The 16,772-nt window shown below is 37.1% G+C and overlaps 1 protein-coding gene across 2 annotated transcripts in view; it reads left to right on the forward strand.

Annotated features, from left to right (window-relative positions):
* The window catches only part of Kmt2e (lysine methyltransferase 2E), a 70,150-nt gene that overhangs the window by 39,995 nt on the left and 13,383 nt on the right, over positions 1 to 16,772 (forward strand). Inside the window, exons 7-14 of one of the 2 annotated variants that reach the window (XM_028778139.1) lie at positions 764 to 936; positions 3,715 to 3,753; positions 5,530 to 5,760; positions 5,862 to 5,992; positions 7,834 to 7,951; positions 9,052 to 9,161; positions 11,533 to 11,797; positions 12,514 to 12,612. In XM_028778139.1, the coding sequence (XP_028633972.1) occupies positions 764 to 936; positions 3,715 to 3,753; positions 5,530 to 5,760; positions 5,862 to 5,992; positions 7,834 to 7,951; positions 9,052 to 9,161; positions 11,533 to 11,797; positions 12,514 to 12,612 (1,166 nt within the window). Of the gene's footprint in view, positions 1 to 763; positions 937 to 1,200; positions 1,255 to 3,714; positions 3,754 to 5,529; positions 5,761 to 5,861; positions 5,993 to 7,833; positions 7,952 to 9,051; positions 9,162 to 11,532; positions 11,798 to 12,513; positions 12,613 to 16,772 lie in introns of those variants that run through there. The other variant, XM_028778140.1, reaches the window with a different exon arrangement.

Here is a 16,772-nt window from a genome sequence, read left to right on the forward strand (position 1 = left end):
ACACACACACACACCAGGGTAGTGGGGCTTGGGTTTTTTTGTTGTTGTTGTTTTGGTTTTGCTTTCCCCCACCCCCCAGACAGAATTTTTCTGTGTAGTTTGGCTGTTCTGGAATTCTGCTCTGTAGACCAGGGTGGCCCTGAATTCCAAGATCCTCCCACCTCTGCCTCCAAGTGCTGGGATTAACAGCACATGAGCACGTGCAGTCTTTTGCTTCCCACGTGCTGGGGTTAAAAGCAGATGCCGTTATGCCCCAGCTTGCCACATCTTATTTTTGGATTTGAACCTGTAGAGCAAGTTTTAAATAATGTTTTGTTTTGTTTTGTTTTTCTTATTCAGCCCTTGGTCTTTGGTGGATATTGTGGGTTGTTTCCAATTGTTTTGTTGCTGTGAAAAGTTCCTTTGATTAAATAATGATGCATAAGTTTGCTTTTGTGCTATGGAATGACAGGCTAAACTTTTAAATGAATATATAATTTTATAGGTATGACTCTAGAAAATTTGAGTTCCACTAGTCATGTGTATTAGTGCCTGTTTCTCCAGACCAGCAAGTATGTCATCAGACATCCTTTATGATTTAGTGTGTGTGAGAAAAGCATTTAGTTTGCATTTCGGTGTATCTTCTCAGTGATGACTGAAGTGAGAAAATGAATTTATTCTTTGGGAACAAGGAAGTCACTGCATTCCTTTGTTGGGTGGAGTGTTGCTTTCTTACCCTGGTTAATAGAGTATTAAAGTGTGCTGACTCTGTTCTTTATTAAAGATGGTGATACCAGTGCAACTGAAAGTGGCGATGAAGTTCCTGTGGAATTATATACTGCATTTCAGCATACTCCAACTTCCATCACTTTAACTGCTTCCAGAGTTCCCAAGGTTACTGATAAAAGAAGGAAAAAAAGTGGGGAGAAAGAACAAAACTTTTCAAAATGTAAAAAAGTACGTTTTTGCTGTTTGATTTCAGATGAGTAGATAAGAGCTGATAGGAAGCTGAGTTACAGGCAAGACATGACTACAGGGAGAGCATGGATAGCGGCTAAATGTATGGAAAGATCTAGCACATTTGTATTTTACAGTGTTAAGCAATCTTATTTAAAACTTGCAATGCATTTAGAGACTGGCATGGACTACAGGAGACATTGCTCATTGCTTTGGAATCACTGTTCTGACAGATGAATGACAGACACTGTAAATGCTTAAGTGAAGCAGAACAGACTGAGAACAGAAAGAACAGCCTTATATGTAATAATTTACTAGGTAAGGAAGCATATAATGATTACTTATAACTGTTTGTAACTTTGAATAATACTCACTTTTAATTTAAAAGCTTCCTACTTACCGATTTTCTTATTTTTCTTTTAAATTTTATTTGATATAGGATCCCAAAGATCTAATGGCAGGCAACAGTTTATAGACTAATGTTTCATTAATTTGTTGTTAACAAATTCTCAATGATGGCAAGTGAAGTCATAGTCCTTTGAGATTATAAAGTGAAGGCATTTTATCAAGTATTTTTTCTATGTTTTGATATAGAAATATACACTGTTTATTATTGCTGTCATGCAGATATATTCATCATTAGGTTATGGTTGCCAACAGGAACGTAATCTGTAGGGTTCAGTAACTATGCCATGTGTAACACAGGTGTATGGGTTAGACCAGATCTCATAAACCTGTGCATGTATACTCTGTAATTATACAATAAGGACAAAAGAGCTTAGTAATCCAGCTCTAATAACGTTAATTAATGTGAAAATATTTTTCAGAGAGGTAAAAAGACTTTTCATACTGAGTTTATTGTTACTGAAGAATGGAAGTATATTTAGACAGTCGGCTATTTCTACAATCACCAGCAGTTTGTCACCCCATCTCTATTACACTGTGTATTTCAGCCTTTGAAACAGTCTTGCTTCTTGTTTTCTTTTACACTGAGCTGACAGGAGTGTCGATTTTCTCCAGCAAATACAATAGCCTGGCAGCGGCCTCGAGCCTTGTATTTCAGTACTCAGCCCTGTCTCACTGTGCTGTGCTGATCTCCGTAGTGTTCACAAAGAGATGACATGTCTTTCCTGTAGTAGTATCTGACCTTTGTTTACAGGACAGTAATTCACTGATTAGTTTACTGAATCCTTTGGGTGCTGTGCTTTGTGAGACTATAGCTTTGTTATTGTATAAAAGTTATTTAGAAATTTGATCCTGGCATATTTATCTTACACAGTTTGGTTTAATAAAGCATATAGATTGTGTGTCTTCTTTGGGTGCAATGACAAGTGAGTATTCAAAATGAATTCAAAATGAATACACCTGGGTCTTGAGTGTGTCATTTATCTTAGAATACTGCTGTGCATTTTAAACAGTACTTCCCTAGACATTGTCATCAGTACTTAACAGTAATTATAGAGTTAAGAAAATCCAAGAACTAGGCATGAGACTCCTCACTGTGTGTTAGTGTTTAATATGGAGGCAGTGTCCAATAAAAATATGTAGCAAAAGAATATAGTTTTACTTTGTACTCAGCCTATTATTTATGAATTGAATTCATCATAAATTTTTGAAGAGATGACTGTTTTAGAATATTTATAAAATCCAAATAAGGTATCATTAGCATTTTAGTAATTCATATTTGATATGAAGTGTTAACACTGACACACATAAAAGGTGTTCACTGACTGCCTTATAAGGAAGAGTTTAGTGACAGTAAAGATTAGTTTTGAATGTCCCCATATTGAAAATCTGAAATAGTTGTCAGAAAGTTTTAGAAATTAGAGCATTCTGGATTTTGAATTATGATTCTCAAATTACAGTTTAATCTAAGATGTGTCAATAGAAAACAGTCTGAAAGACTTCTGGGCTCAAGTATTTTAGATAAATGATGCTCAACCTGTACCATTTTCCTTTGCAAAGAGTCAACAGAGAAGTAGCTATTCCCTAACAAACCACATTGTCTTGTAATTTAAACCTAATGGTTACATAAGCGAATGAAAAGATCTTGCGACATCCCACCTAATTTCAAATCCTCACTCTTTTTGTTGTTTTGTTTCTGAGACAGAATCTTATTGTGTAGTCTTGGCTGTCCTGGAATTCACGGAAATCCACCTGCCTCTGCCTTACTCCTGAGGTTCTGCCACTATAGCATTTTCCTTTGTGTTTCCTTCTACACCAAACTTGTCTTATCTTTCTTGATATTGTGTGTCTGTGTGTTTGTGTGTGTGTGTCTGTCTGTCTGCCTGCCTGTCTCAATAGCTTAGACAATACAGCAGTACTTAGGCTCTGAAATCTGTAATTGTATTTAGTCTTTGATAATTAAATTTATTCTCAATAGTGCCACTAAGTTTTCTATTAAAATCTTAGTATATCTTTAATCTTTTTATTTCAAGTTTAGTCCAAGTTTGTGTTCTCTTGTAGTATAGCAATTCATTTTACCTATATCATTGATACCTATAGTTTGATTATTATAATATTTATCACACAGAATATTTGGAAGCTTTTATCTTAGCACTATAGTATATATACTTTATTGTTTTAAATAGTTAAAGTTACATTTGTAGTAGATTTTTGGTATAACTCTATTCACTTCATATTTCCCCTTGTTCTAGCTTTATTGTTAAGCCACATTATTTCACTTTAGCAGAATGCTTTAATGAACAGTTGATTCTTGCTATTTATATCCAAGTTGGAAAAAAAAAACAACCTAATTTAATTCCATGCTTATTTTAGGCCTTTCGTGAAGGATCTAGGAAATCATCAAGGGTTAAGGTAAATAAATTAAGGCATTACTATTAACTAGTGCTAAATCAAGAGCTTTGTAGTAGCTGACTGTTTATATTAGTCTTTATATGCTCTGTGTGTTTGGTAATTCATTACTTTTACAAGAAGTAGACCCTTAAAGTTCTAAGTGGATTAATAAGTCCATTTTTGACAGTTTATTGATGTTGTTACAACATTAACAAAAAGAAGGAGGTATATAAATGTAAATATTACAATTGGAATTCCATTTGTCACTGTATTGCATGTTTCTGATACTACTAAAGTGGATTAGTATATGCTACACATTAACCCAGAGGCACATTAAAAATTGTACAGTTGGAATTCTGAGTTAGTCAAGCTTAACTATAAAACAATAATCTCTTATTAATACAGACTAGTCATGTGAACCTTGAATTAGTTATCATCCATCTTCAAGGTTTTGGATGCTCGAATGCCCACCACAAGCAAGGCTCTTCATCCCTACTTTTTCCCATAAACATGGGTTTTACTTAGAAACAATTACCTTTATTACATAAAAAAGTGACTGGGAATATGGGAATTTTGTCAGTCTTGAATAACCCTTTTAGCTTGAAAGCATTACAACTCCAGCAATTCTTGAATAAAATTTACAATACCAAAAAGCTATAAAAGAGCTGTATTAAATATATATTATACATGTATATGTATATATACATACACACACACACACACATATATACATATATCAAGTTATTATTTTATTGCAGGCACAAAGATAATTTAAAAACTGAATGTATTCCTTTAGTATATAACGTTGTGGCCCACAAAATCTTTTCTTTGTCAAATAACTGATTGATAATAAAATATGTATATCCATTCAACATATTCTAATACATTTTTTTGTACTGCTGGTCATTTGAATTGGGCCTTTTATATACTAAGCAAGAGTTCTGCCACTGAGCTCCATCCCCAGTGTCACATAAAATAGCAACTGACATTTTCTCTTCAAATAATTGATTAGCTTATTACCGTGTATTCATTGTAAAAAATAACTGATAGATTATATTTCTATGGTACATTTTAGTGATGTACTCTTTGGATATACCGCCAAACCCATTTTTCCCCAGTACTGGACACTGAACCTCAGTCTTTGTGCATCATTGACCACTGAGTTGTTCTCTTACCCTCTCTTTACTTGTTATTTTTGGGACAGGGTCTCACTGTGTTGCCTAAGACTGACTTTGACCTCACTGTGTCTTGAACTTAATCCTCATATCTCAGCATCCTTAATCGCTGGAGTTTGCAGGTCTGCCCTACCATACAGACTCGGTTTACAAATGGAGAGGTGGCTCAGTCTTTTAGGAGTACATGCCTGTTTATTGAAATTAAAATGAACAAGTTTGCTGCTATGAAGTAGATATTGGTAGTCTGTAGAAATTTCACATGCTGGCTGTTTTCTGTTGTTGTTTTTGTTTTGTTTTTAACATTAGCTGAGATTGATCCAAATTTTAAGTGTTTAGTTTGATGTCCTTAAATTGGCTACCATAGTGACAGTGACACTTGGAGGTTTGCTATTTCAATGCCACTTACCAGTTTCCATCTTACTTTCCTGGTGTAAAGTATACAATTTTAATGGGCTAATTTATGACCTTTTAATTTGAATCAACTTAGACAGACAATCACTATAGTTTTACATTCTTTTATATAAATTTTATTTGTGTGTGTGTGAGCGTGTGTGTGTGTGCGCGCGCGTATGCAACCCTGTGCCTAAATTCAAATAGTAATTCTATTTTCTTATGATTTTAGGGCTCAGCACCAGAAATTGATCCTTCATCTGATGGTTCAAATTTTGTATGGGAGACAAAAATCAAAGCATGGATGGATCGTTATGAAGAAGCAAATAATAACCAGTATAGCGAAGGCGTTCAGAGAGAGGCACAAAGACTAGCTCAGAGACTCGGCAGTGGGAATGACAGCAAAGACATGAAGAAATCAGAATTGAGTACCAACAATTCACTCTTCAAACCTCCTGTAGAGGTATGTATCACTTGTCAACGCCTTATGGAACTGCCTCTGTATTATGTGTATCTTTAGTTAGACTGAGTAATTGAGTTAACTTACACATTTACTGATTCTAGAGCCATATACAGAAGAATAAAAAAATTCTGAAATCTGCCAAAGACTTGCCTCCTGATGCACTTATCATTGAATACAGAGGGAAGTTTATGCTGAGAGAACAGTTTGAAGCAAATGGATATTTCTTTAAAAGGTATATTCATTTTTTTTTTCATGCTGTTTTTTGAGAGTTAAAAGGTTTTTTTGTTTTGTTTTTTGTTTGTTTAATAGATGTTTTCATTTTATAACCCAGGTTGGGCTAGAACTTTTCATTCTTACTGCTTTGACCTCCTGAATGCTGCATTTACAGACATGAGTCACCAACCCCAACAAAAGGAGTGTGTGTGTGTGTGTGTGTGTGTGTGTGCACGCTTGCATACATATGTGGAGGTCAGAGGGCAACCTCAGTTGTCAGCCCTCACCTTCCATCTGTTGAGACTGACCAACTAAGTGACTAACCCACTGTCTTTGTTGTTCAGCCCAAGCTAGCTGGCCTTTAAGCCTCCAGGGACTGCCTGCTCCTACAACTTGATATAGAGGCACTGGATTCTACCGTGTCCGTGTCCTGCTGTACCTAGTTTTGTAGGTTATAAAGATTCTAACTCAAATGAGGGTCCTTAAAATTGCATGGCAAGTGTTTCACCTGCTGAGCCATCTCCCTAAGTCCATCGCTGAGGTTTTGAATACCGGGCTGAGATGCCTTGTGTGATTCCTTCCTCCTCCCCACCCCCACCCTCACCCCGTGATCATTTCAATATTTTAAAGTACAGTATGGTTGACATGCCACTTTTGTAGTGTGACAACATGTTAAGATCTATTTCATAGCCTCTTGCTTGTTTATATATTGTTGAATTCTAAAGCAAGCCATGTTGAATAAGTAGTAAAGGCAAGATAGCTTAGCTATATAGGGTGTCAGTCAGGTATTTTCATTCTCTTAAGATTTTCAAGAAACTTGCCCCCCACTACCTAAGTTGTAACATACTTGCTAGAACCAGAAAAGAATTTGGTGGCTAAAACTGAAACCCTCCCTTATTAGACAGGGTTAGATATGTCCCTGTGCTGCCACCACTTTTAACTCCACTGTTTTGGTGTGGGGATGGTTTTAGAGGCTTCTCTTGAGGTGTGGGACTCTACAGAGAATTGATTTGATCTTGTGATCACCATCCTTGTCAGAGGCATAGAAATATCTTGCTAGCTTTAGAGAAATAAAAGTCTGTGCTATATAATACAATAACATTATTAAAACATTCTTAGTTTATTTATAATTTGAGTATTTACTTAAGCCACAAAAGATACATAAGATCTATGCCTCTTATATAGCACAGTTTATCTGAAATCTAGTATAAATCAGTTTTAAGCACATCAGGAAATGGGACTTCAAATGGGTGTAAAGGGAATGCTTTTTTGTTGGTTTTTGTTTTTTTAATCTCTGCCTAAAGTGGGTTGGAGAGATAGCTCAACAGTTGAGATCACTGGCTGCTCTTCTAAAGGATATGTATTTGATTCCCAGTACCCAGAGGGTGGCTTACAAGCATCTAGAACTTCAGTTCCAGGGGATCCAAGGCCTTCCTCTGAGTTCTGTGGGTACCAGGCACACAGATAATATGCAGACATGTATAGACAAAATACCCATACACATAAAATAAAAATAAAGATTTAAAAACTTACTTAAAAAAATTTCCACCTTAATTGCTCTTGACTTAAGCAACTTGAGGTAGACACAAGTCTTACTTATTTAAAGTAGTTGATTCTCGAGTCAGACGGCCCATATTCAAATGCTTGCTTTATTACCATGTCTCAGACATTTCTTAATCTGTTTTTTGTTTTTTTGTTTTTTACTTGTCTCTAAAAGAATAACAGAAAAGTTTTTGTTGTAGTTTGCTTGTCTTGTGACACTGGGGACTGAATTGAGGACCTAGTCCCCGCAAGGCAAACACTCTACAACAAAATTACCTTCTCTGGCCCTACTAAAAGCTTGTCATACTCTGTTTGTAGGCCATACCCTTTTGTTTTATTCTACTCTAAGTTCCATGGGCTAGAGATGTGTGTTGATGCAAGGACTTTTGGGAATGAGGCTCGGTTCATCCGACGTTCTTGTACACCGAATGCAGAGGTAAGCATAGTGACGTCTCAGCAAAGTCTTCTTGCCTGTAAATACGCTTTAACTACTTGTGCATTCCAGTTTGTCCAGTATCTTTCTGTTGTGGATATTTAGGTGACAATCTTTAATCGTAAAATTACTATCCATAAGCTGTGTGTGGCTATACACTCACTTCTTTTATCTCTTGTGTGCCAGAACTCAGAGTTCTAGGCTGGCCAGATCTGCACAACAAACAAGTTCTAGGCCAGCCAATGCTACAGAATGAGACCTAGTCTGTTTTGTTTGGTTTTTGTACTTTTTGTATCTATAAATCTATGATGTTGCTTATAAGAGGAAATACTGAATTTCTGTTGATACTGGAAGTTCTGTTTGTAGGCCACTTACATTATTTTATGAACTTCTGTTACATAGCTAAAAGCTAAAGCAGATATATTAATTTTTATGTTTTATTTTTACATTTATTTAGTGTGGGGGAAGGGAGGATGGTACTGGAGACTAGTAGGACCTCACACATGTTAGGCAAATATTTTACCACTGAACTACATCCCCAGCCTTCTCTGGTTTACTTTTATGTAAAAATTAGTAGTGCCAAGCTAAAAGAGTGTCATGAAACTAAAACCATGTCAAAGGAATGTATTCTTAAGTGTGCCATTAGTACATACTCATCCTCATTCATTCATATATATATGATGATGGTGTGTGTGTGTAAGAACCTCCAGTTCAAAATGCAAGGAAAAGGTAAAGTATGTATGCTCAGATGAGAATGCACTGTTGGTTCTATTGTGAATGGTAGAGGCAGGCTGTAGGGTAAGTGTTGCTTTCAGGTGATCATTACTGATTTGTAACTCTTGCGATGAATGGTACTTTGCCATGTCACGTTTATAAAATGCTTTTCAGAATATTTTTTAAGCCAGTCATTGTAATCTACCGCCTTTAATCCCAACACTCAGAAGGCAGAGGCAGGTGGATCTCTATGAGTTCTAGGCCAGTCAGGGCTACATACTGACTCAAAAACAAACCAGAACAACAATAATGAATAATTTTCTTAATTGCAAAATAAAGTTGCTCTAAGTAGTTTATAGAAATGTAAAATTCTTCTTCTTAATTAACAGGTGAGGCATGAAATTGAAGAAGGGACCATACATCTGTACATTTATTCTACACAGAGTATTCCAAAAGGGACTGAGATTACGATTGCCTTCGATTTTGACTATGGGAATTGGTAAGTTCAAGTCTGTAAATGGCTTGTGTTGTTTCAAAGTCGTTACTGTCTTTGTAATAATTTAGATATTGTATGACTTATCAGGAGACATTAGAAGTCCCTGGGTTAAGTGTGCTGTAGGAGGTCCCCACCCTTGTCCCTTATTTCCAAACTTCACATGAGTGTTCAGACTTTCCAATTAGTAGCTCAAACTCCGCTCTTCACGACTGACTTTATTATGTGAGGATCCCCCCTTCCTTCTACTTCAAGTTGTTATTTACTTCAACTTGTTAAACAACTTGCTTGTTCACTTGATTATTAATACATAATTTTTTTTCTTAATAACAAAAGATACTGCACCAAATTTTCTTTGGGGTAAACCCATTAATTTTGAGTAAAAAAAAAAAACCTATATTTTTCAGACTATAATATGAAATACAAGTAACACAAATATCCATGTGCTTATTTTGCAAATTATGAAATAAAGCAGGAAATGTAGCTCAGTGGTTAAGAGTGCCCAGTGTCTGTAGAGTCCTGGGTATGATCTTTAAGACTGAGAGAAAAAGTCAGGCTTGATGGTACAGGCCTGTGATTCTCTGGCTTGAGGGTAAGGAGGAGGATTCAGGCTAGCCTCAAACTCCTATGATGTCCTTGACCTCTGATCTTTCAGCCTCTGTCTCCTGAATGATGAAATTACAGTTGAGAACGACACGCACAGACTTTTACTCTCCTTGAACTCCTTCTGTATTTTGTAGTCTTTTGATTTACAAACATACTAATTAATGTCCTCCTATATTTTGTTTTAGTTTTTGACATTTTTGTTTATGTGTGTGGGGTGCTGGAGCCAGAAGAGGATGCTGCAGCTGGAGCTGGGTGGAGAGCCATCCAACTATGGGTGCTGGAAACCAAATTTGGGTCCTCTGAAAGAACAAATGCTCTTAACCACTAAGCCATCTCTCTTACTATACATTTCATGTGACAGACATTATTTCTAAAATTAAGTTTTAAAGTGTGTATTATGGTTTCAGTTAGAGTACGGTCCCTTTATCTTCAATATGCATGCATCTCTATGATTAAGTCAGATTTATCATATCAACTTGTCCTTTCCTTTTTATTTCTATATGTGTTGATGTGCATGTATGAGACGTGTACTGGTTCCTACAGCTGTCAGAGACGTTGGATCACATGGAGGTGGAGTGATGTTGTGAGGGCCCCTTCTGTATGGGTACAAATTTGGCTTCTCTGCAACAGCAGGAAGTGATCTCTAACTACTTAGGAAGCTCTCCAGCCCCCAGGCTTTTTCTTTTGAAAGCATATTAGTAAAAAACATGTATGTTTAACATGTGGTGCCTCTTTTTTTTTTAAGGCTTACCTGCTGCCTTATCTTCTCCTGCTTTTTTAAAAGACTTTTTAATGCTTCAAAGGGGGAGAATATAACATAATGGTTTATGCTCATTGCTTTATGAGACTGTTATCCCATAGATGTTCATAATATAAACTCTTACTGACCTGTATGACTTGATATCTGGCTTGATTACTCAGGATGTAACATTACAGCAGTTTCTGCATCTCTCTGTAATTCCTTACTTAGCTCAAGACTGACAGTAGTACTCACTTAAAGTTTTGAACTTCTGCTAGTTAACATATGTAATCTGTTTCCAGCAGTTCCTAGCATGGAACAACTGCTGTGGGAAACTTGAACTTGTTGAACAACTTGCTTGTTCCCTTGATTATTAATACATAATTTTATTTGCAATGATCCTAAATGGACGCCCCTAGACTCCAGGGAGGTCAACTTAAGGTCATCTGTAAAATCAAGTGTACGACTAATTACCAAGAAGATGAGGAAGGCTGTAGTTTTTCAGAGCCCCGTTTAAAAGAGAGAAGACTCATAATTAAGTTTTCTTCAAGGTATATTTTAGGGAAAACTGATTATTAAAATCATTCCTTGAAGTGCAATACAAAAGAGGTAAGATCTGGTATTTATCATAGGTAGTATTTTTTAATTGAAGTCAAATTTATAGTCAGCATAACACTTTCAGGCCCAGTAAAGATGGGTTTTTGCCTTAATATGTTATCTTGTATAAGCTATAGAATCATTTGACTTTAAAAGACTGTGTTCAACACATGAACCTCTCAACTCAATCGAGCACTTGTCAAGCATATCTGAAGTGCTGGTTTTTGGGTTCAATCCCCAGTAGCATAAACAATGAAACAACAAAACCAATATCTAATAACTTTGTTTTTATGAGAAAACATTTATTTTGTGATACCAGAAATTCAAATTAGTAAGGTGTTAAGGCTTATGAATTTATTGGTGTTATAGCACAAAGAGATTATGAACGTCTTAGTCTTGTTTTATATATTAATATTTATCTGGTTATCATTTCAGTAAATACAAGGTGGACTGTGCATGCCTCAAGGAAAATCCGGAGTGCCCTGTTCTAAAGCGTAGCTCGGAATCCACAGAAAACATCAATAGTGGTTATGAGACGAGAAGAAAAAAAGGAAAAAAAGAGAAAGACAGTTCAAAAGAAAAAGATATACAAAATCAGAATATTACTTTGGACTGTGAAGGAACAAACAACAAAATAAGGAGTCCAGAAACAAAACAGAGAAAGCTTTCTCCATTGAGGCTGTCAGTGTCAAACAACCAGGTACCGGACTGACATCCTGCTTCTCACAGAGTCATTTGAGAGAGGGAAATGTTGTATTTAAACCTTTTTTAAGCATAAAATTATTTAACAGTTTATTTTTTCCCAGCGCAGGGGTTGGTGCTCCACCCCCAGTCCTGTTCTGCTGCTTAATTACTCAGACATTAATTACTCCTACAATCTGTGCCAAAGTATTAGGAAACCATCACGCTGACAGATCTTTACAGAAATTGAACATTTTCCTAAGAATAGGTCATTAAAGACATTCTAGATGGCATGTGTTTTTGTAGTTGTTTTGAGACAATGTCCCAGAGTGGCTTGGAACTCCTTATTACTACTGACCAGCCTAGCCCTGAATTCAGATCTGTCTACATATGCCTCCAGAGTACATGAATAAAGGTGTGTGTCACTATATCTTGTGTCTAGAATTAAATTGACAAACATTGGAGATTTCATATCAGCAGGTTTGATAAAAATGTGTTTTGGCCACACTACTATATTTGACAGGAGCTCAAAAAAAAACAAAAAACAAAACAAAACAAACAAAAAAAAAACCAAATTACTCACTAGTATGAATTTGAAAACTTCATTTAGAAATTCAGGTTTTGGTGGGGCTTACGTCACAATTTGGTGAGCTTTTAGTCAAAAGGTGCAGTATATAGTTCCAAGTTTATAGATGGGGTAATATTTTCCATAAATAAGTAATTTTCATTTTTCAGGAACCAGATTTTATTGATGATATGGAAGAAAAAACTCCTATTAGCAATGAAGTAGAAATGGAATCTGAGGAGCAGATTGCAGAAAGGAAAAGGAAGATGGTAAGTTGGGAATCTTGTGGATGCTTATGGTACCCTGGGCTGGGGGCAACTGTTCTTCCACAAGTTAACTACCTTTATGTGGGCATCTGTCCTGCAAGTTAGCAAATTTGGGATATATGGCATTGAACAGTTATACCTGGCTTTCCCATTACTGTTTAAACACACTGAACTGGTTTGTTTTGTTTTTGTATTTTTACTGACTTTGATTAGGCATTCAAGAATGTATATGTCTTTTAAGAAATAATATTTTTGAAGCTAAGAATTGTTAATAAATTTAATGCCACAATTATTGTTCGGTATGTCTTTTCATTAGCTGAATATATAGTTTCTTTTCATGATTTAAGAGAGAAACAGAACTATTTGCATTACTAATTAAGCCAGGAAAGTCAGTTTGTGCTTATGCTGTTACCAGAGCACAAGCGTTGTGCCCCTCATGATTGATCTGTAAAGGTTTCCTCACTACAAATGCCAGACAGGAGGTTGTAAATCAGCTCTAGCAGCAGAGTCTAGTGACTCTTCCTCGTACCTCAGGATCTGCAGAGCTGAAGCAGTAGGACTGCCATGTGATGAGATGAGGAGTACACTACGGGTCCCGGGGTAGCTTGGTGACAGAACACGTACATAGCATGTAAGGCCGTGGCTTGATCTGCTGTGCCCCACAACCTGTAAAGTTACCATGGAAAGAAGTGTGAGCTGCCATGTGGGTGCTGGAGACTGAGCCCAGGTCCTCTGGAAGAGTACCCAGTGCTCCCAACCACTGAGCCAGTGCTCCAGCCCCTTTTTTGTTTCTAGATGTGAGGCTATAGTGTGTGCTGTGTCAGTGTAGGAACGCTTGAGAACCATTTGCCTCTGCCTCCCAATTCTTTTAATGGCCTATTACAGTCACATAGCTCAAACTGGAGCCCATGATAGTTGAGTTATGATGGTATTCACATTTAGGAAATTTGAGAATCAATGAAAGGATAGTCAGGAAGTTATGAGGTCTCTGGACTTGCCAATCAGCTAACTAGGAGTGACCAGAGTTGTGTTATTCTTGTTGCATTAACTCTTGACAGCTTACTTGAAAGTTCTAGCACGGGAGCACAACTATTCACCTACCTTTGTCAAAGACTTTATCTGATGCCATCTACCTTTTTTTTTCTTTTTTTTTGGTTTTTCGAGACAAGGTTTCTCTGTGTAGCCCTGGTTGTCCTGGAACTCACTCTGTAGACCAGGCTGGCCTCGAACTCAGAAATCGGCCTGCCTCTGCCTCCCAAGTGCTGGGATTAAAGGCTAACCAAATGAGATGATTATGCTTTAGTTACCTTGTAATATCCAAAACCACCAAATGCTTCCCAGTACACCTCCTCAACATATAGTAGTGACATGCTTTATACAGAACATTATTTTTCATTTAACAAAAATCTGAGTGCTTGCTATGTGGGTAGGGTTTACTATGTAAGTACTGGGTGAATAGAGAAGGCAGATCTGCTCTTACAGAGAATGGCTGTAGCGAATCATGAGTGTCAAGGAACAGGACTCTGAGGCGTGCACTGGACTCTCATGCGATAGAGGAAATGGGAATACCATGCAAGCAAGACTCATTACTTTGGAATGATATTCTAAGTGATTTTTAAAGTTGTTTTTTTTTATTTTTTAGGTTTTTTTGTTTGTTTGTTTTTTCAAGACAGAGTTCCTCAATGTAACAACTGTGGCTGACCTGGAACTCCCTTTGTAGGCCAGGCTGCCCTCAAACTCCTAAAAGATCCTTCCCGTACTAGCACCCATCCCTACTCCTCACCCCCACCCTGAGTGCTGGGACTAAAGGTGTGCACCACCACTGCCCAGCTCAGTTGTCATTTGTCAGTGCTGGTGGCTGTTTGAAAGGGGTTTGGGGAAATTTTAAAACAAGGAGTCTCGTCAGTAGATGCTCTTTGGTTTCATCTCCTTTATTTAAAGGCAGTTTTGTGTTTTTAAGTTTTAAAATTGGGGATATTTGATTGCTGGAATATTTTCAGCCCTTGGATTGAGTCTGAGGAAAGGGAGACTGGAAGGCTGCAGAGATGCGGCTTCCCGAGCTGCCTCTTGATCTTGAACTCTGGGTACTCCAGTCCAGGAAGACTGCTCTTGAGATTCAGGGATCATTTTAAGAAAAGGCACTTGATAGATAGCAAGGTAGAAAAGCAAAGCAGGAGGAACATGTACTTCTTCTAACACCATGTTTACCTGTAAACCATGAATACATGGTGCTTAGACTTAAGGCTTATCTTCCGTTACAATGAGTTACAGCCTAATCAGTACAGTTTATTTTCTACAGCAGGATGGCTTAGTGGGTGAAGGCACAGCTGCCAAGCCTGGTGACTCTGAGTGAGATCTCTAGGACCTGCATCATGGAAGGCAAGAACTGACTCCCAAGTTGTCCTTCACACAGCACTTTGAAATGCATACCACTCCTTCCCACAGACATACATATATATGCACACACACAAATTAAAAAATTTAAATTATCAAAAGCACATCTCAAATGGGAAGAAGTCCAAAGCAGATTTTTTTCTTCTGCTCATATGAAATTATAACACTAAGAAATAATGTACTAAGATATATCACAAGAACAGTGAACTAGGGAGGTCACATATACTCTGGTTAATACCTAAAACGTCAGCATAACAGTTTGTCAAATCCAGCTCTGAATTGGAATCTGTTAGTTTTTCAGCTCCCAGATAATGAAGTAGCTTTGGGCTCAGGGTAAAACCACAGCTTATATCCAAGTTCTAAACTACAGCTATTGCAAGCTATAAGTGGTCTTGTGAGGGGTTAATTAGGATGCCCAGTATCTCTCTCATCTCCTCACCAGCTCCAGTTCCCTATAAACTCAAATTAACATATTTTTCAAATAGATCGGTAAAGTGGTTGCCTCTTTACATATTACCGTGTATCAAGGAACAATTAGATATAGTCGTGAATATAAAACCTGGGGGCTGGTGAGATGATTCAGTGGTTAAGAGCACTGGCTGCCCTTCAGAGGTCCTGAGTTCAATTCCCAGCAACCACATGGTGGCTCACAACCATCTATAAGGAAAGGGATCCAATGCCGCCTTCTGGCTGCAGATGTATATGCATCAGAACACCCATACATTAAAGAAAATTCAAAATAAAGCCTATGCATGATGGGGACATGCCTTTAACTCCAGCACTCACAAGGCAGAGGCAGGCAGATCTCAGTTTGTTGCCAGTCTAGTCTACATGGTAAGTTCTAGGACAACCAGGACTACATAGACAGACCCTGTCTTTTAAAAAATAAATAAAAAGCTGCTAATTTTTTAAATTCATGTAAGCAATCATTTATTCTGAAACATCTACATACTTTAAAACTGGGTTAAAGTTATTAGGAATTTGGTGCTTTCAACTTTATTGCTATATAATCAACACGTAGAAATATAAAACGTGCTTTCTTATCAGTAGTTAATTGGAAAGATAGAAATAGCAGTCAGGAAACTCATAAGTTATGCAAAGGCCCTAACTTTTGAGTCACCTACATACATGTAAATTTTTGTTCCATAAACAATATGCAGTGTGCTATTTTTTGGTGGGGGAAGGGCTTAACTAAAGGTGAAGGAGTGTGTGTCTTGTTTACTCAGCATGGAGTCACACTGTTTTCCAGAGAGTTTAACCTTGAATCCACTAGGTCTAGGTCTTGACATCATGTAATTGCATCTCAAGGATCCTCAATCTCACATTTGAAAACAAAGAAATAATGAATTTTTTAAAAATGAATTTCAATAAATATGTAGTTAGGATTTTTCACTTAGAAATCCCTCTTTTTTAGAGATTTATACTGTCACTGTCTTCAGACACACCAGAAGAGGGCATCAGACCCCATGACAGATGGTTGTGAGCCACCATGAGGTTGCTGGGAATTGAACTCAGGACCTCTGGAAGAGCAGTCTGTGCTCTTAATAGCTGAGCCATCTCTGCAGCCCCTAGAAATACTGAATTTAATCAAAGAAATTTGACATAATTCATTATTGTCTTACAAGTTCCAGGATAATTATAATTCAGAAAATTTCTTCCTTGGCTATCTAGCTAATGATTGAGTTATTCATATATAAGATTCTTGGCCATCAGGAGAAATGGCTCTTTAGTTAAGAATGCTTACTGCTGGCTTTTGCAAAGGACCTGGG

The sequence above is a fragment of the Grammomys surdaster genome, unplaced genomic scaffold, assembly GCF_004785775.1.
Source record: "Grammomys surdaster isolate TR1022 unplaced genomic scaffold, NIH_TR_1.0 325, whole genome shotgun sequence".
NCBI lineage: Eukaryota > Metazoa > Chordata > Mammalia > Rodentia > Muridae > Grammomys > Grammomys surdaster.